Consider the following 26,006-nt stretch of genomic DNA (forward strand, 5'->3'; position numbering starts at 1 on the left):
CTTACCAATGCTGCCCTCAAGGGAAACAACTTTACCAGCACTCAACCAACAAGGTTTTCACCAGACTCTAAGACATAGGGGAATGGAAATGCCCAACTCCAGCCTCCTCTAGCCCTTCTGTCTCACCTGAAGACAAAAAAAAGGTGAGATGCACCTATGAAGGTCACAGCCCCACTCAAAGACTGAGAACTAAAATTCATAGAATTATAGAATGCTTCCCCTCCCCCAGGCCTCACCATCCTAACAGGAATTTATACACACACACACACACACACACACACACACACACACACACACACACAAAATAAGCGATTACAATGGAAAAAAAACCCAACTCAGACTATTTAAGAAGGAGTCTCTAGGGAAAGGCAAGAGACAACAGGGGAGAGAAAAACAAAGGCTTCTGGGGAAATGTTAACTTCTGACATTTTTAGCTAAAGCAAACAAACAGAGCCTACCTCCTAGCTACATATGGAGGAACAGGTTAGCATCTAATAAAATAACAATACAGATGTAAATCCTAGATGAAATGAACCTTTCCAAGTAAATATTATAAAATTAAAAGCTCTTTCCCAGTTAGCTTAAATTCCATATTGAAAAAGTTTTAGGCCTTCTTTCTAGGATACAAATCTCTATCCTAAAGTAGCTGACACTAGGAAGAAACAGCGTGTGACTTAACACAATCTTCCAACAAAACCCAAACAATCACACATACACTCTTAATCTTCCCAAAAGTTCTAAAGGTTGTTTTCCAGTATCATTTTATTTTCTCTGAAATCTTGATTTCTCTAGGACAATTTGCAAATATCAGAATTAATAGGAACTTTATAAAAAGTAGTATCACCGCCACTTCTTTACAGTTTACCTGAAAAGCCATTGATTATGGCAAATTACAGCTGTATCCACTGTAAAACATGTGCATTAAATCTAAAAACCACTCAAACTGTAAAGCACACTAAAGACATACAAGAACAACAGCGCACTGCACTGAGAAGCCATTCCAACTTTGGGGATTGACAAGTGAAGGAGTCAGGATGTCAGGTGGGATCAGAAAAGGTACCGGTGCCCTGCTTAAAAGTTCCTCAATAGTCTTACTGGCTAAGGTGAAATATATAGAATATAGCACACAAGGCTCTCCAACACCTGGAAAATAATGGTTCCCCGAGTTACACAGATCTCCCAAATGATGACACGTCATACAACTTAACAACATCAGCGCTCAATGCATACTCAAAAGTGACCCTCTGCAGAGTTCTTCCTCTGTGTAGCTTTTCATGAATGGGGACCCACGTTGGTCTCCTTGGACTCTCAGCTTCCATTTATAACATTCTTTATTTCCATGTAAGAAGATACTAATCCAGGAAGCTCTAAACCAGACATTCCCACATTTCTTGGGATGACACATGGAAAGTACCTCTTCCACTCTCTGATGAATGTACCCCCGATTTGAACCTAAGATATGGTCCAGTTCCAATGGGCCTATATCAAAACAGAATTATTACTGCCTTGTTCTCAGTTGCCACGCTCACCATCTCACTGAGTTGCTACTCCATCTCACTGAGTAGCCCAGAAAGTGTCTGTACTGTTCTATTTCTGTCACTGAATTTATTTAAGGTGTCATCGTATACGCAACTTACTCATCTACCCATAAAGCTAGACAGTGGCTTTACTTTTATTGTCTAAAAACTATAAAATAAGTTCTTTAGTTTTAAAGTAATAAGCATATGCAAATTTGATTCCTCTAGGGATAATTCAGGGTTTCTCAATCTCAGCACTACTGATATTTTGGGCCAGATAATTCTCTGTTGTATTTGGTAATGGTGGGAAAAAGTATGGTGTATACTGCAGAAAGTTTAGCAGCACCCCTACCCTCTTGGTCACTACTTGCTACATGTAGCAACAACCTCTAAACGTCCACCATTTGTAACAGTCAAAATGTCTCCAGATATTGCTAAATGTCCTTGGGGAGGCAGGATCCCCCAGTTGAAAACCAATAGGCTAATAAATATTTCTGTTCTAAATTTTCATTTACAGTTTTTAACCAAAAAGGGGGGGTAGGGAAGAAACAAGGGGATAAAACTTTATTCTAGACTGCCAGGATCTATTAAAATATCTAATCTTGAAAAACCTAAAGATCCATTTTTCTGCTACTCATCTCACTCAAAAATATCTTACAAGTATCTTTTAGAAGTAACTCCTTTAAAGCAAGTCCAATAAATATCAAAGATGTTCAATTATGCTCAACCTACTGGAAGGTATCACAATGAACATCTCCAAAAGAAGCAGTGAGACTAATAATAGTATCACTGAAGTGTCCATGATTAAAATTCAGTTTATTCCATGCTATGCTAATTTTATGAATTACTCACAAGTCTTATTTTAACACTGCTTAATATGAAACTTCTTACTTAAGAATAAACTTCTCTACACTTGGGCTCTCAGTTTTCAAAATATAATTCCCAAGACTTAGAACTTATTTTTAAATGATTCAAGGAGGAGAAAGTTAATTAAACTGGTAGCTAGAGTTAAAAGAGGGAGAGCCAGAAAGCTGAAATCTATGTAAGGTTGTTCCCCAAAGAAGTAGAAAAGTATTTTATACCAGTTCTAGGTTTTGAGCAGACACATATAGAAGGCTGATGTAATTACCTGCAACATGAGCTCACAGTCATCTCTTCCAACAAAAATCATTTCTCGTGGCAGCCTGTGGCGAGTGCCTCCACTGCTCACCAAAAACCAGGATGTTAAGCTCATTTTCTGCTTAGCTTCTAAGTCTTTGGCAAAGCTACGTCATCCTGCAGAGGGGGAGAGATTCAGAGAAACACACATTCAGATATTTTTAGCTTTAGCATCCAATCACCAAACCCTATAAATAGGTCTAAGAATAGAACTGCATTCGACATTTACCTGACTACACACAGTCCACAGGTCCCAGGAAATGACATATCTACTAAATTCTCATTAGTGAAGTAAGTCCAGAGACTCCACTAAGAGTGGATTACTTCAAAATTTGAATTTTGATCTTTTCCCGGGCTAGAGATATGCAGTTCAATACTCTCCAGTGAGGCTGGGCAGCGGCAGCCAGCCACAGCTCCCAGCTGGCCATGTAATGGGATAAACAACTGGTACTCTACAGTTCACTGTGCTGAGGGTGTCATTTTTTGGAAATTGTGTTTTGTGTTTTTGAATCCCATCATGTCTACAAAACATGTCTTTTGCTTCTGGTGACAAAAAGAAGGAAGGTAATTACTCTTGAGATGAAACTGTAAGTCAAAATAAGTGTTCTGCGCACATTTAAGGTAGAGTAGGCTAAGCTATGATGTTGGGAAGGTTAGGTGTATTAAATGCATTTGGACTTATGATACTTTCAATTTGAGACAGATTTATTGGGATATAACCCCATCATAAGTTGAAAAGCACCTGCACTCAAGGCTACAAACCACAGTTTGTCTGTCAATCACTGTTTCAAGTAAAAATGGTGTTCTATGAAAAGTGGCTAGTTCGGCTTGCAACTCAAACAATGACACAATGCTTTTCTTTGAGACAATCATGGACTTTGGTACACAGCATAAGTGCTTTATGTGTGCATTCACTTAGTCCTACAGAATATGAAAAAGATGTGACTCAAGGTCAAGACTAAATTAAACATTTTAAATATATCATCAAGGACATTCTTAAGTGAAACTGGCTTTTTTTTTTTTTTTTTTAACTGCAAGTACATGGCAGTGAAGAATACAATTACTATCAGTACAATTTGGTACTAATGTCCACTCTATGCTAAGGAGCCAGCAACTTTACCCACCATTGTTTTCTGTACTATCAGTTCAAATGTCAATACAATAAGAAAGCAAATAATGTTTTCATATTATTATAAAAATAGTTTGAACTTTGTGACCTTGAAGTGGTTTCAGGGACTCCCAGAGGCCTACGGGACCTAGCTTTAAGAACTATTGTCCTAGAGGGTGTGGCTATGTTATTAAGAACATAAACCTTGGAGTCAGACAGATTGACAGGTAAGAGTCTGACTCCTGTTTCCACCACTTTTTACTCTGCATGACCTTGGCAAGTTACTTACTATGTCCCTTAGTTTTCTATAAAATGAGAATGATGACAGTATCTACTCAATCGTTTTTTCTTATGAAATAAAAAAATAGTACTTGTAAATGTTTTTCCATAAAATGGTACATTCTGATACAATTTAATTAGAAGCAAACTGTACTACAGTGAAATGAGATATTCTGCAATAAGAAATATATTTATGCATTAAAGCAAAATCCTGTAAAATGCAGAATTCTGTTAGGGTAAAAATACTATATATTATAAATTTACCTACACATTCAATGAAACAATGGATTTCAACAAAACAGGCAAATATTTTCTGTAAAGCTAAAAGTCTTATTCCCTTTTCAGCTTATCTGACTGACGTGGTCCATTTATGTTGATTTTTAAATCTTCCATTCAGTACCTAACTCCCTGACGCTGATGTTCTTAGTCTTTCATCTTAAAGGTCTACAATGTTAGATATGCAGACTAGATATAATATAAAATTTTATTAGTCTCTATTTTCTGTGCTTCTTAATTTCAACACTTAAGAAATCCCAGAGTATGAAAAAGTACAAAAACTAACACACTGCCTTCCTCTAAGTCTTTCCCCATGGCAGCACAAAAATTCTTTTCTCTGTAGCACTAAAATACTTTGTTCAAACACCTATTATGCTATAATTTAAACTATAATTTATGGCATTAAGGATATGGCACTCTTACTACATAATTTGTCTCTAGTTGGTGAGCTCTTTGAAGGCAGGAAATGTCTGTCTTCCTCCACCCCCCTTTCTTCAGTAAACACTATTGAGAAACCTACCAAATCCAGGTACTCTGAGCATTCAGGGTACACAAAACAAGCAAGCGAGAAAACCTTGCAACAGAGAACTCTGTCCTAGGGAATGCTGGTCAAAAGATGTCATGAGAGGGGTAAGCCTAAGGTGACACTACAACAAACAAGTTGTCGTCCTTACCCCAGATTGGGATAGGAACACTGGGGGTAGTCTAATTCCAAGTAGGTGCAGATCTGAAACCCAGAGACATTTCTTCACCTCAGAGCCTACTCCAATGTTTCACTCCTAGTAAGTGTCTGAAAACCTGTTTTTAATGAATGAATGAGTAGCTCTGGAGCTGCTACAAGTCTTCTTGAGGTAAAATAATCTTGAAATCTCCAGGGATAAGAGGTTAAAAATTAGTGATTGAACCTTTGCTACAATTAAAACTAGCTATTAAATCCTAGTTACTGCCCACCCCCCTCATTTCATCGCCTTTTTTTCCTCTGTATCTCCTTGTCATAGGCAGCTATCTGTCCAAAGCTTAAAAAGCTGACATTTGGAGGTCAGATGGAGGTAAACACTGAACCAGCATCACAGTTCTTTTTCTATGTTCCTAGTAGCTATAATTAACTTTAAAAATGGACTATTCTGTTAGATCAGAGCTCATTTCATGATCTATGCAGTAAAAATTTAATATTTAAGCTTAAACTTTTAAAGAACAAAAACTCTGCAGATATTTAGCAGAGTACACAGCTTTACTATACTCCTAAATTTCAACATCATATACACTTTACAGCTTTTGTTTATTTATATTTTAAAAAGCTGCTTCCAATCACTTATAATTCAAATTGAGGATTGATGGCAAGAAGAGTCTGAGTGATCTTAATTACTATCTAGAGCTGTGAGGGAGGCAACCAAAGTGTACTTGACATATAACATTACAATAAAACATCACGGAACCCATGGCAAGGAACTGTTTACTCAGATTATTAGCTTTGAGGGGGGAAAAGAACCCAACCGTTACATAAATGACCTTCAGTGTATGCAATTACTTGAGCTAAAACACATGTCATGGGCAGTCCATCCTTAGGCTTCTGGCTGACTCACCACCAGATGGCTTTCCAGGAGTGAACCTCTTACCCCACAACTACTGCTCTTGCAGATAAAGAAATAACTGACTGCACATTAGGACCATCCATCTGCACAGTGGAAAATGCTTTCCTTTAATCTGTGCAATTCTCACTTTAATAAAGTATTATATTTACACAGCCATGTGACAATGTTTCTTCTGGTACCAAGAGGTATGAAAGGGCGCCAATGACCTCCATGGGTTTGGCCCACTGCCTAGCTAGCTCTGTATTTCCTGAATGAATAAATAGTGGGAGAAAGGTGTGATTTTCCTGAAAGAAAGAAATAAAAACTTACAACAAGGGGGAAAGAGTGATAAAGTTCACCTCTCAAAACTGTACTGTGAACCAGCAGTAAAGCTTATAAACGGAAATGAACTAAGTTACTGCATCAACTGCCCTATTAGTTTTTATAACTTCTATCATGTCTTTTCAATTTTTTTTTTTTAAATTAAGACTTTTTAAAAGTAGTTTAAAGTTCACAGCAAAACTGAGGGGAAAGGTACAGAGAGTTCCCAATACCCCCAGACCCCACAAATGCACAGCCTCCCCCATTACCAGCATCTCCACCAGTGGTACATTTCTTAGAACTGTTGAACCTACACTGAAATCGTCACCTGAAGTCCATAGTTTACACCATGGTTCATTCTTGGTGGTGTACTTTTTATGGGTTTGGACAAATGTATGATGGCCTGTATCCATCATTATGGTATTAAGAGTATTTTCACTGCCCTAAAAATCCTCTGTGCTCCACCTATTCTCCCCTCCCCCACCAACTCCTGATCTTTTTAGCATCTCCATAGTTTTGCCTTTTGCAGAATGTCATATAATTGGAATCATACAGTAGGTAGCCTTTTCAGATTGGCTTCTTTCACTTGGTAATATGTATTCAAGGTTTCTACATGCCTTTTCATGACTTGACAGCTCATTTCTTTTTAGCACTCAACAATATTCCATTCTCTGGAGGCACCCTAATTTATGTATACATTCACCTGCTCAAAGACATCTTTGATTGCTCCCGAGTTTTGGCAATTGTGAACACAGCTGCTATAAACACCATGTCTTTTTATCCCATCATACAAAGTACCCAAAAGATAAGTGAATAAATTTTAAACAAATGTATAAACTCAGGATTCATATCTAACATTTCCCCCTTATTAAATCCTTAAGAGAAAATATCCTCAACACTAAAGTCTCTGCCTTTCAACCCCACATATTTCTGAAGTGAATAAATTATGATTGATCGTATGTTATAAAAGCAGTAGCCATAATTTTCAATAATTGTTTATTTAGAATAGGCAGCATTTATTATGTGCCAGACAATGTTCTAATAACTTCACACATATACACGCGCCCGCAAAATTGTTTTTCGCCTCAAAAATTACGTAAGTTCTAGAAAATGGACAGAAACATTACACATCAATTACATAAGCGAATTCCATTATATTGAGTACTATAAAATGAATTAATCATTTTTTCTTCATTCACAAGTATTTAAGTAGTACTATAGATAACAGGGAGAAAGTGATGATCATGACAGAAAAAGTTCCTACTTTCATAGAAGCAATAATAGACAAAGCTAAGTAAATAAATACAACAACTCCAGTGACAATGGGAAGAGAGGAACATGAAAAAACAAAGAGAACAGCATGATGCAACAGTTTCGGGGTGATGCTGGGTGGTCCAGGGAAACATCACTTAGACATATTCAAAAATGCAGCTCTGCTGTATAATTAACTTGACCTGGGACCAACAATGAAATATACTCTTGGGAAAAAATGTATTTCTTTTAAATCCCCACCTCCACTTGAAACTACAACTCATCCAAAAAAATAAATCCACAGCTGTGCTTTTGTTGGATACCTACCAAGATACTTGTTCCATGCTCGTGTGAACAAACTCGGTACTGGGAAAATTTTTGCTTCTATATACTGATGATTATTTTGGAATGAGTGCTCCAAATTTTGCCTTTATCATCTGCCATATATATATATATATATATATATATATATATATATATATGGCTAACTTAAAAAAAGTTAAAGCAAATACATATTGAGAAAAACGGTAATTTATAACTTCCGCCTGAAATAGCGTTTGATTGTAAAAATTTTTTAAATAAAAAATAAGTGAAGATGACATGCCAACTATCAACAGTCATACATTCTATATCTGAGTTTGTTAAATATTTTCAAACAGATTTGATGGGAAAATCAGTGATTTGCTAAACATCATTTCTCCATAAAAATCATTTTATAAAGTGCTTGAAGAAAATGCTTGAGACAACGTTATACTTGTCCATAAATTATCTAGACATTAAAAGTTCTTGCCAAATTTTCTCTGCCAGTTTATGAAAAACGTAAAGTCTGACTGGCTCTCTTTTGTGGAACTGTACAACCATGTTAAAAATTCATATTGTTGTTTGGCATCATTAAGTCGATTAAGACCTGATTCAAACACTTATTAAGTACTTCCTTTGTGCCGGTAACTGTGGGAGATACTTATACTTCATTCTTTTCTTTTACTCCCCTAAGCATGTTAGTAACATTTTTCCTTCGCAGAAGTTAAATGACTTTCCAAGGTCACAAATCTAGCAGCAATCAACAGCACCCATCGGGACCCAAACCTGGGCTTTCAGATACCAAGTCTAGGCTTGTCCACAACCACTGTGCCCTTTGCATTTTTCCCCCAGTATACTTTCAAATGATGCTAGTGATCCCAATTCCTACAGACTCCGATTTGGCTAAAGAATTCAAACATGACTAAAAGGCAATATATTTTTACCTAATGGCGTTCTCTGACACTACCTGTTTGAGCAGTACACACTGACAAGAAGTTCATGGACAATTCAGGCCATTTTCAATCTACCTCTTACTCTTCTCTCCTGCTTGGCCACCAGCAGGCTCAAACATTCTCTCCCTGAGAAGTCCAGAGACAAGTAAGACTATCAGTTTTTATTAAAATCAGAGACCAAGAATCAGTTGGCCCATCTAGAGGAATGAGGCAAATGTATGAACTGGGTTAGAGAGTGGGTCAGAAACCTTGAATCTGACAGAACTTTCAACCATCTCTGGGCTCACTGAACAGCTGTGAGTCAAACCAACTTTTGCAGACCACGTATCACTAAGAGCAGACAAAGGAGCACAGGACTGTCGTAAAGAAGTGCAAACAGGATGCACAGGAGGGAGTGACAGTGAGAAGAAAGCAGTGTGAGTTAGGGTCCACAAGGCCCTGAAAGCCAAATATGCATCCTTCTTATTTCTCTTGCTCTGTCATTTGTCTGTGATGAATTTTAAGCGCATCGCTGCCTAATGTGGCCTTTAAAAATTGTTTCCCCCCCATCATCACGACCTCTCTCCTGCAGTCACTTACACATTCACTGTTTGGGAGGTAGGTGTAAGTCATTTCAACCACAGTATCAGCACAACACATGAAGACTGAAATCAAAGTCAAAGTGCATACTCAAAGGCCTCAGAGTATGTTTTAAGCAAGGATATACTTTCTAGATACAACAGAAGTGCACCTGTTTACTGCCTAGTAACAAGCTGTTAATTATTAGCCTAAATTATGAGCAATAAAGCTAGGGCAACAAAAGGTCCCCTATCTGCACAGTCTCATACATGAGCCACCAGCCACATATACATGACTGAGCATTTGAAACAGGGCAAATGCATCTTAGAAGACTTTTTATCTTATTTGAATTAATTTAAATTTAAATATGTACATATTTAATAGCAGCTACTCTAGTTAGCTCAGCTTTACAGAGTTAAATACCTCATAAATACAGAATATAAACATGCAGAATAGGCTGATACCAAAAAAACCCAAAAAAATCTGTGTTAAAAAAAAGAGCATGAAGAGCTTATCTTTTCATTCATAAAGGTATACAGCATTCATAGAAATCAGTAAATTACATAAGCAACCAGGACTATCTTTTGGGCAAAATTACCCAATAACCATTTCAACCGTTACTTTACTGTATCCGTAAGTCCACTCTTTCATATATTATTCACTAGACTCCTGTGCTTACAGTGATCAGGCTCATCATTACCAGAATACCGTGAGGTCTGTAATCGTTTGCCGGAAATACTTTGCAGTGGGGATATTTCTGGGAAGGAGACTCTTTTAAAAGAGACAATCTCTGGGTATAACTAAAGAACAATTCCCCACTGACATTTATTTCATTGGGAGGGTAAAAAAGCAGCTAAAGCAGATTATTGGTACTTTTAACAATTACTACGAGGAGAGAATGCTCTGAGCCCAAACGGGATATGGCAGAAAGCTTTACCTTCCAAGGGCTCTCTCTGTTCAGTCCTGCCTCTATCTCCTGTCCAGTCTTCTTCTACTCCACCTCTCTCTGTCACTACCTACCACACGCATCCTTCAGTTCCCCTGACTGATTTCTTTGTGACAGAATGGGCCATAAAGACTAAAGAATGTGTTATATTTTCACATGCACAGTATTACTTTAAAAGTTGGGGAGTAACCTGAGAAATAACACTGCTTATGCCTTTTACTTTTACAAGTGAGCAAAATGGGACACTTGGATTAAAGATTTGTTCCCTCTCACATAGCTCCGGAAGTAACGGAGCTGTGACTCCTTGTGCAAAGGGCTCCTTTACTTACATCAGGCTGATGAAGTATATGTGTGTGTGTCTGCGCGTGTTTATCCAAAGGTCAGGAAACAACCTCAAAGTCATCTGTGACAGACTATAACTAAGCAGTCTGGTTTTTCTGCAGCAGATTTGTGATGACAGCATTTATTAAATACAATGATACATGTGTTTTATAGAACAGATTTAGTGATTGTCTACAGTGATTGTCTCAAAAAAAGTTAGTTTGATTCCTGCCTTCATGTGACTCCTGTTTTTGACTCTGGTAGTTTGCAACTCTTGATTGAAAACTGGTTTCCAATGGCTATATTAAACAGATGAAATCTTGGCGTACTATTATAGACCAATCTATGGGGTAAATTCTAGCAGAAAGAGAAATACATATTATATTAATTAGAGAAAGCCTATTAATAGTTCTATTGTTAAATTTTTTATTTGAACTAGTTTACTGCTTCCATTAGATGTTTGAGGATCCTATCAAAAGATACAATAATCTTGCATTTCTTATATATATTCATTAATTCCATATTCTTTTCCTATGGGGAATTCGATCAGATACTTTTATACGATTATTTAAAGAAACATACTCAAAATATGAAAAGTAGTAAATAATTTTTGTTCCCAGTGTCTATGAGCTGATTCATAAATCTGTTGTTATTCTTCCCTGCTCTGAACAGTAGCCCTTATTCTACCTCTATTTTTCACACTGATATGCTTGATAAACATTTGCTTTTTTCATTTATGCTGGGCCCAGCAAAGAAGGTGTTCCCAAATTTTTACACATTTTTAAGAAGTGACAGTTGATATTATATTTGAATTTTGTCATATAGTAAACTTTTTAGGGTATATGGTATCTGTATTGAAAATGAAATGTATTTTAATAAACACTGCTTTTATAGATCATTCAAAGTGTGTTTACATTTTTGGGGGGATACCGTGTGTGTATGTGTGTGTGTATGGAAAAAATCATCTAATCAGAAAGCAATTTTGTAACAGAACTCAGACTTCTAAATTTCTATTCTTTGATACAATGGATTTATTGAAATATTGGCAAAGAAAAATACTGATTTGAACAGAAACTAACAGTTATAAATGTCCACTGCAAGGCTGTTTACCATTTTAAAAATATTCTTAATTTCCATAAATTGTAAGAAAATTACAAGTTTGATAAAATGGACTCTCATATCTTCATAAAAAATTAGTCAGAAAGTTCAATCTCATGATAAAATATTACCAGATTAAACCAGAATAAAGCAGAATATGTAACAGTAGTGTCACTGGCTAGTGGGATTATGAGTGTGTTCTTCTGGATTTAATGGTATTTTCTAAATTTTCTGCAATGTGCAAGGATTCGTTTTATAATATATAGAAAAAGAAAACAGCATGAAAAAATCAGGTGGCTTCAGTTTGCAATGCATTATTTATTCAATGAGAAGTATTTATAGGGTGACCAGAGCAAATCATATTATAGAAGGTCCCTGAGATAGCTATTTTGAAGTTATTGTCCTCAAAACATAACTTCAGAAAGTTCTCTATTTGCAATGTTCCGTTTTACCAAAATAAGATTGTCTATTTTACCCTTACATCATCAAGTATGCTCATTTCCCCTATCCGCTTCCTCTAATCAAGTTTCTAGCTGGCTGCCTGGAGTCCAAGATCCCTAACCAACCCCTAAGCTTGGAATCTGTACTTTTTCTATCCCATGTAGCATGTGACAAACCGTGTGATGAACCATGTGACAAACCCTTATCCAGTAAAACACCTGCCAGAAAAAAGCGAGTTAAAAGCTGGCATGACTTCATTCTCATTACCACTCAGCCTAGAATCAGAGGGTGAGCTTGGGTGAGAGAAAGTTATGATATCAAAGCCTCTCTCTAGCATCATGTCCCTTTCTCCACCCCAAAAATATAAGATGACGTGCAGAAATTGCCTATGGAGATGGAAGGCCCGCAAGACGTAAAAACGGTTCCTACAGAATGGAAAAAGATTTCTATTTGTCAACGGAACCGAAACTTTTCTTCGAGTCTAAGGCTCTCGAGTGGTACCACACTTGGGGCAATGGGGGGAGGAGATTCTACCTAGAAATGTGTCTTTGACATCTACCTCACTTGCTGTTTCAAAATAAATCTTTGAGGTGGCTGGAATCTCATTAGCTTCATTTTATAGAGGAAGACACTGAGCTTCTGTAATGAAAGCCACATGCTAAAGATCACACAATTTGGGATTTGTAGGCAATTCCTGATGGCAAATCTCACTGAGTAGCTCTCCATCTTCTACTCAGAGCTCAGTAGCAGCGGCAGCCGGGTCCATGCACCTAAGAAACAGCAGAGGCCTAGTCGTGATGAAAACTTTGTTCAGAGCTTCAGATAAAGCAGCTTCTGGGGAAGATATTGTGAATGGGATTCCCCCTTGATAAACCAGAACGAAGTGAGATCTGATGAAGTTATTTTCTCAGAGACAGATTAGAAGGAAAGAAGATATTGCCTGACTTCTTAAGAAGTATTTAGGTGATTAAAGGCGCTATAGGTGACTGATCATTGCTTATATGTAAAAATACTTTTCTTTACTTGGCTTTTGGGACACCACACTTATTACCTCACTGGCCACCTCTTCTCAATCCTTCTTGATAGCTCCTTCTCTCTTGCTAAGCTTTCACTGTAAGTATCAGGTCTCAATTCTTGGAACCTCTTATTAACCTAAGTAATGAACTCTCAACCTAAGCGATATCTTCCAGTCCTGCATCTTTAGGTCTACTGATGATGCTTAAAATTTAAGTATCTTCAGTCCAAGCCAAACCTCTAAATTCAAGACTAGAATATTCAACTGCCTACTTGATATCTCCACTTGGATGTTTAAATAGACATTTAGAACTTAGTATGTCCCAAACTCTTGATCTTTTAAAACCAGAACCTGATAACTTCTACTCTATCCACACTGCCACTCCAGTGTAAACCATTAACATCTCTTAGTCTAGATCACTCCAAAGGTCTCTTAGCTTATCTCTCTGGTCTCATCTTCCCCCCTCCCTCCAGTCTATTAGCCACAAAATAGCCAGAGCCATACTTTAAAAATATAACCAAATTCTTATGTCATTCACCTGCTCAAAACACTCCAATGAACTCCCAAGGCAGTTTACAAAAGATCACCCAGTACAATCTCTGTCCAACCCCATTTCCTCCTCCTTTCCCTCCAGCCAGTGGCCCCTCTGTCTTCAGAATTCACTCATCCCAGCCCTGTCTCAGGAACACTGTGCTCTCTAACCAGATACCTGCAGGGCTTGCTTCCTCACCTACTGCAAGTCTCAGCCAAATGTTACCTTCTCAGAGAGAGATGGGACCACTCTCTAAAGTAGTACCTGTCAAGGTGCAGGATATTGTATAAAGGCTGTATTTTATGTAAAAGACAGGAAGTGAATTAAGAATATATACTGTATTTGCTTAAAATGGAAAAAAAAATCACTGAAAAGATAAATACATGAGGAAGATAGAATGATTTTCTCCTTAATTAAAAACAAACAAACAAAAACATTCGAATGGTTTTCAGTGTCTTTGTGTCATCTTCTACTTCCAACATATTTTATTTATGCAACATTTATTCTATTTATAACTCTGCATGGCTGTCCTTGGCTATATCCAGTACAGGGCCAGGATAAAGACATAAGAGGGCTGGCTGGTTAAATTTATAAATGTCAAACAGCCAGGAAGAGACACTAATCCCTTGAATGACAGAATCATGATTCAAGAAGGCCTCAGTTTTTAACTATTCAAAGAGATGATTTTCAAAGGGTTAAAGGTAAACACTACTTCAAAAACACCATGTATGTGTATATACAGAATGGGAGAAATCTTAACATAAAAAGGATGCTGGTTTACGTTGACAACACCAGTGGTTTCCAGACTCATTTTTCAAAAAACAAAGAGAAACAATAGAAGGCTGCCAACTTTTTACTGTTTATTTAAGAACACTAAAACAAAACCAAAAAATCCAAGGCAAATATCCAAAGAAGCTTACCACCTAACACTATCATTTCATAAAGAAGGGCCGTTTTAGCATCAGAAAAGTAGAAACACAGAATCTCAAAAAAATAATCCCTTGAATTGCATAAATATAACTTGAAAAGCCAAACACAATTTTAGACTGCAAACACAAGTGCACTGCTTAAATTACGGAAAGGGATAATTTCACTGCACTACATTCAGGCCATAACTGCAGAATTAAACATGGAAACCAGATCAAAGAAAAGCAGACAAAACCGACGCTAGTTGACAGAGATGAGAAAGGTAGAGGGAACCATATGGTAGAAGTTGTAGGGGTTGTAATATTTAACTTAGAAAAGAGGAGACCTAGCAAGGACCTAGTATATTGAGGAAAAGCTTACTGCATCTCACTCAAAGACAGAGCTGCAACCACTGGGAAGAGTTACGTAATATACAGTGGAGCAGATTCTAGCTCAGTTTCAGTAAAATCTTTCCAGACTTTTCAAAAGCTAAGTGAGCCATCCAACACCCATTTGATTCACGGAAGTGTTGTTTATAGAGAAGCTAGATTCAATATCTCAGGGATAGGTGTAACACAACTTCTAAAGTCTTCTCTAATTCTAAAATTCTGTGAACCAGAAGGGAATAGAGTTGCCTTTTGAACCTACTAACAAAGATGAGCGGTAAGAATTTTGGCTTTAGTCAAAGACAAAGGTTCAATTATGGGCTCTACCACTTAGTAATATGTGACACAGAGGCAAAAGTATTTACTCACTCCGGGTCTCAAATATTTTCAACTTTAAATGTGGAAAATAAAACCTTACAGGACTGTTGCATGAGGTACGTACACACACACACACACACCCACCCACCCACCCTGGAACTTAGTAGGTGCTTAATACACGGTAGATATTATCCACTTACTTAATAAACATCATGTCCCAAAGGGTAGTATTTTCTATATTACTTATTAATTATGCTTAAATAATGACTTCTGTGCTATGTCCTATTTTTGTTTGTTTGTTTTTAAAATCTAATGCATGCTTGGGATTCTTTTCCACTTCTGTGTTTTTTTACAATCCATATTTGCATATTAGTAATTTTTGTAAGGTTTTCTTTAACTTTACTTTGGTTAGTTTCTATTTCTGTTTGACATAAAAGTGGGTTTTGCCAATACATACTGGCTATATCATTCATTTTGGCCAAAATATTTATAATACACTGTTGGACAATCATTTCAACTAACTGTGGACAATCTATCCAGTTTTACCAACCTTACCACCAGACAGATGTGTTTTTATTCTTTTGCACTGCTCACACTGGCTAATTCATTGCTCAACATTTCCCTCAAGAGATATATGAGTAAATAAATTAAAACCCATCCCACCAAGTGTATGGTCTGAGATTTCTCCCCCTAAGAGGAAACCTATTTCTTACTGAAACACACCAACATTTGATAATCCAGTCAACGTTATCTATCCAGGGAGATTTTTCAGATAGTATGCAATTATTCTTTTGTTAGACTTACAGTATAATTTGCAACTGAATGGGTCTTATAGTTGACAATTTACTATCACGCTGTCTGTAAGATATTTTTTAGGGTAGCTTAACACTGCCAGTGCTCACTAGAGAAGACGAAAACATTCCTCATTAATTGAAATAGCAAAAATTATTTTTCAGGAATAGATTTTGTTGAATAAAAAACATGTTGACAACTGTAAACATATACAGCATTCAGTACTAGGTGAGTGATATCTGATTACTATCAGATGCAACAATAAAACAAGTTGGGTTTTTTTTTTCAGTGACAAAAGGAAACATGAAACTGATACTTGGAACAAATAAACCAAATCACTAAGCATAGAATTTTTTTTTAAAGCACCCTGATATTTGCATTAATAGGCATAATGTACAATAATTTTATAGTGTAAATTTCACTATTCTAATACTCAGGTAAATATGCAGACGGTTATTTCCATACAAGGTAATTTTAGAACACCATGAAATTTTACCACTAAAATACATTTCCAGTGTGATTTAATATAACTCCATATACCGAATTTAGTTACAGATTATTTTTAAGTTGAAATTTAAGAGAAATATTAAATTATTTTTAAAAGTCTATTAAGTGCAGAGTAGAATTTAATAAAAAAATTTATAAGAAACCAAAAATGCATTTTATGGCAAAATCAACTCAATAAAAAGCATACATTTAATTTTGATAAAAAGTTCAACACAAACTTTTTTCTCAAAAGGTAAATTTTTGTTTAAAATAATTCATTAATTGATGAAAAAGGAACTTCACAGGTTCTTATGTGGCAATTTTCTTTATAACAGGGTGTATGGAGCTGATCATACTAGAAAACACTCCCTGAATATCAGGAAATATTAAGATACGGTTACTTACTAAGCAGCAAGGGGGGGAAAAAATACCAAGTTCCTGTTTTTATGAAAAGCCCATGTTACGGTATCTTTCCCTACATCAGTAAGTTAACTTATCAAACTAAAGTCCCACTTGAGCAGAATTAGTATTTTTACATTACAAAGGAACAGATGAATACAGCTGGGCTGGCAGTGAACTTGGCTGCCACAGACAACTCAAGGAGGCTGCAGAGAAGCTTCCCGCTGCCGTCCACAGGGGAGGGGGACTCAGGGGGACAGAGAGCGGACGGAGCACCCCGGGAGCGGACCCCGGTTCTGCTTGGCCCTGCCTTTCCCTGGCAGTTCGCCTTAGACAGACGAGCCAGCTCACTTCCCAAACGTTGGTGTCTTCCTCCGTCTGCCCAGCGCCCCGAGACCCTCCAGTTCTACAACAGCAGAATCAGGCGGCATCTACAAAGTGAGGAAGAAATAAAAGCAGCCCTAGTGTGACTTGAAAAAAACAACAACAACAAACCAACACCATCGCGGCACAAATCTACAAAACGGCTTGTAACTTGCAACGTAACGTTTCCAGAGCTGAATTCCTCGCTCTTGGAAGCGGTCCCAGGACGGATTTCACCAGGGAGGCTCTAGATACCGCCCCCCCGCCCCCAGCCCCCCATTACTTCCCCACCTGCTCCCCGCCCCCGCCCCCCGGTGTCCACACGGGCGCGGCGCCGCCAGCTGAAGGATCAATCGCTTTAAAAGGCACAGAGGGAGTTTTCACCAAGAGAACACAAATACGAATAAACAAATTCGGAAACAGGAACGTACCAGGCCTATTTCTGTTTGATTGCCCCCCCTTTTTTTTTTCTTTTTTAAGGCAAGATGTTCATCTACCGGCTCAGGATCGCTGAGCGCGTCGCCCACCCGGTGAACACCCGGCTCTGCGGCTTCACCGCGCGCCACACAATAGCTCGCCCCAGCCCTTCCCCGCCGTCCGTCCGTCCACCGTCCGCCTGTCCGGCGCTCAGCGCCCGCCGCCAGCCCGTCATTCCCATCGGTCGCCTTGGCCCCGCTTCGCGCGGGCACCGTCCCTGTCCTCCAGCGGCTTCCACTCTGCGCCCGAATAACTAAAACTCGATGGAGCACCCAGAGCGAAAAAAACAAAAAGCAGAGGAGCCGACGACTTGGGATACTCCCGCCCAGCGTTAGGTCAGCTGCTAAGATTTTTTTTTCCCCCCCCTTGGGTAATAAAATGAAGGAAACCATCCCCAACGCCGCGTTTGAATCTGAGGACAATGAGGCCGGCAGGAAGCCTCTCTCTCCTCCCGCGGCTTCCCCGCGGAGCCCGAGCCCGAGCCCGAGCCCGCGGGGTGCAGGCGCCCGGCGGGGTGCGTGACACCCCGTCTTCCACGCCCTCCCGCCAACCACCCGCCACACAGCCCGCAACCAACCACAAAGGGGGCTCGGCGGGGAGCGGCCCGGGTCCTGGGAGCACCGCTTCCCTCCCGGGCCCCGCCCGCGCCCCTCGCAGCGCCACGGCCGAGGGGGGGCGCACAAAGCCCGGGGCGAGCCCCAAAGATTCGAGACGTCCGGGGACCGGGCGGCGGCGGCGATGGGCCGCGGTCGCAGCCGCAGCCCCGAGGGCCGGCGGGCGGGGCGGGATGGAGGGGCGGCCGCCCGGGCCCCCGATCGCGGGCGTGGGGTGGCGGCGCCGCGCGGGGCATCCGGGAAGCGCCCCCTCGCCGCCCCGCCCGCCCGCCCCGCCGCGGCCCGGCCGGACCCCGGCCGCACACGCAGGGAGGAGGCTGTGGAAAAGCGGCGCCAACGCCGGCGGCCGCGCGCATCCCTTACCCCTCACGGCGCAGAGAGGGACCGGGCGGGCAGGGCGGGGCGCGGCGCGTCCCGGGAGGCTCTCGCTCGCCCGCCTCGCCCCCACCCTGTCGCGGTCGCCGTCGCCGTCGCTGTGACCGCGCTCCCGGCCTCGCAGCTCCGCTGGGCAATAACGTTATTCCACACACGCCCCACACATAGCGGTAACGGCGGCGAGCGGCCGCCCAGTGCGCAGGCGCCTGGGGAAAGGGCGAGGAACCCGGCCCTATCCCCGGCCCCCGCTCAGACCCGGCGAGCCCTCACTGCGCAGGCGCCGAAAACAGACAATGAAAAGGGCTCGTGCGGAGGGTCTCACCCGCAGGCTTTCCCAGCGGCCTACTGCGCAAGCGTGCCGCAAAGACCCGCCGGAACAATGGAGAGGACCCCGGCCGAAGCGGGGACCGCAGCTAACCAGGACTACAGTTCCCAGCGGGCAGCGCGCCAACTCCAAGCGGAAGTCGCGGTGCCGGGCATGCTAGGATGTGTAGTGTCAGCCGCCTTGCAGAATCTAGGCTCCTTGGAAGATCTAGAACGTCTTTCTCTTGAGGATTTACTTGGCCGGTTTGACAAATGTCACGGCTGAAGCGTGTGGAGCTTGTGACTTGCGTCTTTGAGAGGCTTCAAGGATCGAATGCTTAGTAGCAAATCTAGAGGGAGGGGTCAAGGCCTTCAGCGAGCCTTTCTGTCAGTTGGGTGGTCCAAACAGCAGGATGGGACCGGGGCTGGCCTAAGCCGGGAGAGGGGCGGAGCCTCCAAGCGGTCGCTCGGCAACCGGATCTGGCAACCTAAAGGTCCGAAGCCGGCGCTCGGGCGCGGTGCCCTCTGGGAGTTGTAGTGCCGTTGGAAGGGCACTCGGGGACATCGAGACTGCAAGCCCGGAGTCTGAACCACAAGTCCCGTCATCCGTCGGGAGGGCCGGTGGGTGGGCAGAGCCCCTAGGAGCGCCGTCCGGGGTTCCGGGCTGCCCAGTGACAGCGGCGGCAGGAAGCAGGCGGGTTCTGCCAGGGCACTGAGGCCACCGGATCTCCAAGGGGAGAACCCTGGGCACTGTCCCACGTAACTCGCCTCCCTGGGCTCCGAGCCCGGGCATGGCGAAGTCCCTGGAGGACTCTGCCCTGGTGGAGATGTTTGGGCAGTACCAGCGGAGTCTCCGGGGTGAGTTGCCCCGAACCTCTGTGCATAGCCCCTCGGTGCCAGGGCCCGGGGGGCGGGAGCTGGCCAGGTACCCTTCCTCACACCGCGGATCGGCCCCACGGGATGCGGAGGAAGAAGATGGATGTTGCTGTGATTTTGGAGGAAGGATGAAACAGTTGGTGTTTGTGTTTCCTGCTGACCGATGGCGTTTCCCCTGATTCTGTGGTTACCTGAGCCGACTCTGATCTTGGCCCAGGCGTGTTTCTCATCCAGCGCCCGCGGGAGCTGTGCCACTTTGGCCCAGTTCCCATACTTTGCTCTTTATTCCAATGAGTTCCCGACTTACACTTTTACACCTTCACATTATGGTGCATTATGGTGGGTTGAATGGGGTTTCTTGGACCAGGAGAAACAACAATACTAATGATTATTTTCATCACAACAGCTCTGTTTAGTGGTCTGGGCTATTTCCATACGTTAAATCATTTAAAAACTTCCAACAGCCTTATGAATAGCCTTATTTTACACTAAGGGAGATCGAGATGTTAAAGACATTAAGTTAGGGCGAAGCCCACACAAAGGCAGAGCCGGGTATTAAATTCAGTCAGGCCTGTTTTAAAAGCCTGTGTTTTCCTTTATTAACCACATCAGTATTACTGTTACTGAAGCCTTATTTAGTTAATTCAGATTTTCTTAGCATCGTGCTATGAGTGAGTATCTATGGAAGTGAAGTCCATAATTGTAGATAGCTCGGGCATCTTGGACATCATATATAACATCTAGAAACCTTAGTTCTGTTATTTTAAAGTTATGGTGTTGTATGCAGGGTTATTGTAAGGAGCAAATGAAATAATCCATGTAAAGCAATAATTTTCAGACCTTTTTATTTTACTGTTACTCATCAGTAAGAAATACACTTTATATGGGGGATATATATATATATATATATATATATATATATTAAAAGAAAAGTTTCATTAAAGAGTATTATACTAGATGTAATACACTATTTTCTATTGTGTTTTTGTGTTCCATTTTCTTAACCCTCTAGGTCATGACCAACCGTTTAAAAAAATTAATTAATGCATATAGAACACTGACTCATTTATTAATCGAGTGCCTACTATGTGTTAGGCATACTAAGTTGCTGGGGATACAATGGGGAACTAGACCAAGTCCCTGTCCCCTTGGAGCCTCTGGATTAGTAGGGGAGAAAGTCAACAAACAAATAAAATAATTACAGTTTCAATGGCAGAAAATGAGGTTGAAAATGAGGTTGGCACCTGAGAAGCACCCATTAAATGGTAGCTGCTATGTATAATTGGTACTTGCAGCAAAGAGAGGATTTTTCAAGGAGATTAGAGAGTTTATTTTCAAGTGACTCTAGACTTTGTAAGAGTTATTATTTATTGTTCCCATCTGTCAGTGTTAGAAACTGTCAACATTCTCAGTACTAAAACTGCAAGAGTAAAATAATTGGTCTTAATGAATGCCTTCACACCCTACTAATGTGTCAAGAACTGTTAGATACAGAAATACGCACTCCTAACTTTTTATTTGAAAGCAAGAAAAAAATTGTGCACAATGATACATGAGAGATTTTGTTTAATTTTTGAGGTTGGGTTGGCAAAAATTTTTGTTTGGCATTGTCAGTGTCTCCTAATGTTCCTCCTTTGACCTTATTTTGAATTTTCGTGTAAGCATCAGAGTCCATTTAATATGAGGCATTTTGAAGCAATGGTTAATTTCAAACTAATGTTATAGTACTATTTTAATACCACGATGCTGCTGTTAGTAATTATAAAGTGAAGGGTTTTCATTCAAAACTAATACATTTAAAAATAAATTTTAACGATATAAGATAGTGAAAATGTTTAACAAAGCAAAGAAAAAAGTTAACTTAAAAAAAAATTTAGTGATAGTTTTAACAATGAATCAAGAAGTGAAACCTGATTTTCCATGGTTTTTCAGGACTTATTTTATTGCATTTTTATTTTTATGGGAGGAAATGGAAGGAAACAAAACAGCCAATTCTGAAGCAAAGCGTATCAGAAGTTCTTTACTTCATACAGATAAATTACCACTAACAAATAGGATAATTCCACTAAAGTCAAAATGTGTGTTTCTGAATAAACAAAGTATGGTGACATTATTTTACATGGGGAAACTTCATGATTTTGCGTGTTTGTGCCTAATAACTTGAGAATTATGTTACTATGCAGTCAGATAAAATGCAAGTTAAAGTTCTTTTGTATGGTTTTGTTGCTTTGTTTGGTTTTGTCTACCTGCCATTTCTTCCCCAAAATGTCTTGCCTGGTTCATGATTAGAGAAAAAGCTAATAAGAATGCTTGGTCTTTCCTCACAAGTTATTCCTGTGGTTTCTAAAGAACTGTACATGTAATCATTACTAATATCCTGTATTTATATTCAGCCAAGAAGTAGCCACATAAAAATGCAAAGTGCTTTCACAATTTCCCATGCTCTCATTTTTTTTTCATCCTTTGCTTTAAAGATAATTTTGTAGTAAATGAAGAATTTGAAGTTCTGATGTGAAAAGCACAGGCAGAGCTCTTGCTTTTGAAACTTGAGTGGACGTCTTGTCTCCTTCACTCTATGATCCTCAAACAGCCATGGACATAGGGAGCCCATTTGCAGACTCCCCCCTCATCCTTTCCCTTACACTTTTCAGATGCATTCCTTTTTTGTCCCCTGTAGGGATATCTCCTGCTTTGATTTGTCTGAGCCCCCACTGCAAGAAATTGGAGAGATTTAACGACATTCCTTCAAAGTAAGAGTTCTAGAGGGAAAAAACAAAAACTGGAAGACTTCATTGCCCCAAATACGTGTAATATCCCTACACAGTAAATGATATAAAAGCTTCCAGTGTGGTAAAAGGTGGGCATATCCGAGGTATAATGGGAGTCACTGAGTTGAATATAGAGCTGAAACTGACTTGGAAGGGCTCCTGGCAGTAAGAGGGGGTGTTCATTCACTCTATAGACAACTATAATTCAAGACCCACAGAACGGCTGAGAACTCTATTGGTACCAGGAGAATAGCAAATGCTTCTCTAATTTAATGTCAATACATTGTACAAGACCATAAGGTATAAAATAAACTAGTTTGTAGCTAAGAAAGGATCAGGAAACACCCCCCTCCCCCAAACACACAGAATAATGGGCCATCCAGGCTGTTTTAAGTTCTGTACACTTGAATGTAGGGGTATGATATTAGAAAGAAGGCAAGAACTTGCTAGAAATGCAGTGTCCCAGCCTCAATAACAGAATCATGTCTAGTTGTGGACACAGCTTTATCAACACCTGTGTATGTGACTCACCTATCCACCTGGCTCCTAGCCACCTTAGGCTGGGCAGGCCTAAAGAAACATGAAACAAACTTGTGCAGTGACAGGAATACATCATTTCTTTTCTGTATACATTTTATATCCTGGCTCCCCCTTTTGATTTCAACATTCTGGTGTTTCAGGCTCTAGACCGAATCTGTGGGAGATGGTGATGCAGTCAGAGGGAGAGAAGGTGGAGCTAGGAGCCAGATCACTAACTCTTACTGTTGTTTTGCCAATAACCATCTGTCACCTTAGGCAAGTTAATAAACTGTTCTTGGCTCATGGTCTTCATTTATGAAGTAACGTTGGGACTAGGTTTGGGAAGTACTTCCTTTTGGAGCCGAACAGATGACAGAGTGTGTGATGGAGTCAGTGGAAGACACGAGGGAGGGGTGAGGCTTGTGGCAGAACTGGACAGTTTATACTGACTCTAAAATCAATCCAATTTCTCCCTTGCTTCCTCCTTTCCTTCCTTCCCTTCCTATTTTCTCCTCCCTTCCGCACCGTTCCTTCCAAACAAAACACGGCTGAGAGCCTGGTTCCCACTCCAGGCATCACTCGCAGACCCCTGGATCTCTGATGTTCCTTCCGTCAACACTGGATTGGACCATGTGAATGATAATGATTATGTTTCTCTCTAGTGAAAAATAACAGTAAAGAGTGGAAACTAGTTCATAGAAAGTGAAAGGTTGAAAATGGAAATAAAATTATAATGTGGGGGGGGGATCCTGTTCTTTGTAAATGGATCTGACTTGAGAAAACCGAAGATAAGGTCAATGTCCTGTGTTTTTCTTGTATGTGATTGGAGCATCTCCCCAGAGCCTACAAAGTGTGTTTTGCCTTCCAGCGAAGGGCTCACATCTGCAGAAGGCCTGTGTGAATCTTACTAGCCAATAATTTGCTCACGGAATTAGTCAACGGTGATATCATCTGGGCCTTTGGCAAACTTACAAAAATATGTGTGCAACTTAGGCAAAAGGTCTTCTTTATCTCAATTTTACTCCTCAAACTTGTCTTTCTTCTGTTGCTTCTCCTTCCGCCCTCCTTCCCCTCCTCCTTCAACTCTGCCTCCTTTGCTTCCTTTTTGCTCTTCTCGAATGTTCTCTGAATGTTTTTATATTCTACACACACACACGTTCTCCACAGCTAATGTTTGCTTATTTGTTTGTTTTACTCTCATCGGCCTCATTGAGACCAAGACAGGCAACAATATGATAAACTGCTGGAGCATTTGTAATGAAATGACAAAATTATTTTGGTGATTCAGTGCAGCCTGAAACATCTCTGTTTTCTAAAAATCAAAGAAATGGAATGGTTTGGCTATTAAATAAGGGTTGGTAATGCAAATAAAACTTGTAAACATCTGAGTTCAGAAATAAGTATTAGTAATGCAAATAAAACTTGTAAACATCTGAGTTCATTTTTTGCTGATAAAGTTTAAATTACTTATATTCATTTTATGCTTTATGTACTCATATGGCTTTTCTTAATAATTTTAACTTTTATGACCATTTTTTCTAATCAGAATAAGAAAAAGCCAGGAATATTCCAGTTTTCTTTCTCTACCACTGATGAGATGAAATAGGCAAAAGATAGGACTTACCAGGCAACCTTGATGATGACTGAGATTCATCAAAGCCCACTGGAATATTTAAAGAAATGATCACCACCTCACTGGCGTGGCTCAGTGGTTGAGTGTCTACCTATGAACCAGGAGGCCAGGGCACATGCCTGGGGTGTGGGCTCGATTCCTGGTGAGGGGCATGCAGGAGGCAGCCAGTCAATGACTCTCTCTCATCATTGATGTTTCTCTCACTCTCTCTCCCTTCCTCTCTCTGAAATCAATAAAAACATATTTTAAAGGAATGATCACCTAAGGGCACTCTGAAAAATGGCCTTAGAGTATAACAGTTGCTTCATGTGTTAGGCCTTGAAATGAAATGAAGCTAAATATGAATTCCAAGTCCTTGATCACAGTGGGTAGAGATATAACACCTGTCTGGACATCTGGACCAGAAGCGCCCCAACACCACTGCTGTGCCAGACTAGCTCACTGTCCTGCCCGCTTTTCATCGAGAGGGGGCTGCAGTTACAATGTAGTGGTGTGGTGACTTTCATGCACATCTCAAGACAACACTAGCCACCTTGTTTGACTGCTCTAAACCAGTAGTTCTCAACCAGAGCGATTTTTCTTCCCAGAGGACATTCGGTGAGTCTCGAGACATTTTTGTTTGTCAAACCTGGGAGGGGAAGAGTGCTACTGGCATCTAGTGGGTAAGGGCCAGGGATGCTGCTAAACATGTACAACGCAGCCCTTTACAAAAAAGAATTATCCACTTGTCAATAGTGCTGAGGTTGAGAAACCATGATCCTGAAGTAAGGCTTTGCTCACAGCCCTGGCTCTTCCAGAATCGTACTTGAGATAATTAGTTAAGGATACAGATTGTGTTGGCTGCTGATTTTGCCTGTGTGCTGCCAGTGTGGCTAGGATTACTTCCTTATCAATGGAAAGTGACAGGTGCATATGTCCTCTCAGTTGGTGCCAAAAAAATACCAGGTGTATCCCTCACACTGCATCTAGCCAATCTCCTTGATTTGCCAATATCCATGCATCCATCATTCATGATCTTCCAGACACTGCTTTCTTAAGATGTTTGCATTCTTGCTCGGATTAGCTTTCACTCCTGGCGCCAACCACTTGAGCACATTTGTCAGCTATTCAGAGTCTTGTGATAGTATAATCTTTGAGATTTTTTTA

General features: G+C 40.4%; 2 protein-coding genes across 12 annotated transcripts in view; one reads left to right on the top strand and one right to left on the bottom strand.

The window, feature by feature from the left end:
- Positions 1-19,259, bottom strand: part of CEP170 (centrosomal protein 170) — an 84,740-nt gene extending 65,481 nt beyond the window's left edge. For 2 of the 11 annotated variants that reach the window (XM_087829031.1, XM_087829025.1), the window contains exons 1-2: positions 2,905-3,268; positions 2,647-2,792 (exon numbers count right to left, since the gene is read on the bottom strand). In XM_087829031.1, coding sequence (XP_087685157.1) covers positions 2,647-2,751 — 105 coding nt within the window. In that variant the 5' untranslated portion in view covers positions 2,752-2,792; positions 2,905-3,268. Of the gene's footprint in view, positions 1-2,646; positions 2,793-2,904; positions 3,279-18,749; positions 18,916-19,083 lie in introns of those variants that run through there. The other 9 variants (XM_087829027.1, XM_087829026.1, XM_087829023.1 and 6 more) reach the window with 8 other exon arrangements.
- A 517-nt stretch (positions 19,260-19,776) lies between these two features.
- Positions 19,777-26,006, top strand: part of SDCCAG8 (SHH signaling and ciliogenesis regulator SDCCAG8) — a 155,362-nt gene continuing 149,132 nt past the window's right edge. Inside the window, exon 1 of the mRNA XM_087828849.1 lies at positions 19,777-19,922. Coding sequence (XP_087684975.1) covers positions 19,856-19,922 — 67 coding nt within the window. The 5' untranslated portion in view covers positions 19,777-19,855. The remainder of the gene's footprint in view (positions 19,923-26,006) is intronic.

Source organism: Miniopterus natalensis, chromosome 21 (assembly GCF_054644295.1).
Source record: "Miniopterus natalensis isolate mMinNat1 chromosome 21, mMinNat1.hap1, whole genome shotgun sequence".
Classification (NCBI taxonomy): domain Eukaryota; kingdom Metazoa; phylum Chordata; class Mammalia; order Chiroptera; family Miniopteridae; genus Miniopterus; species Miniopterus natalensis.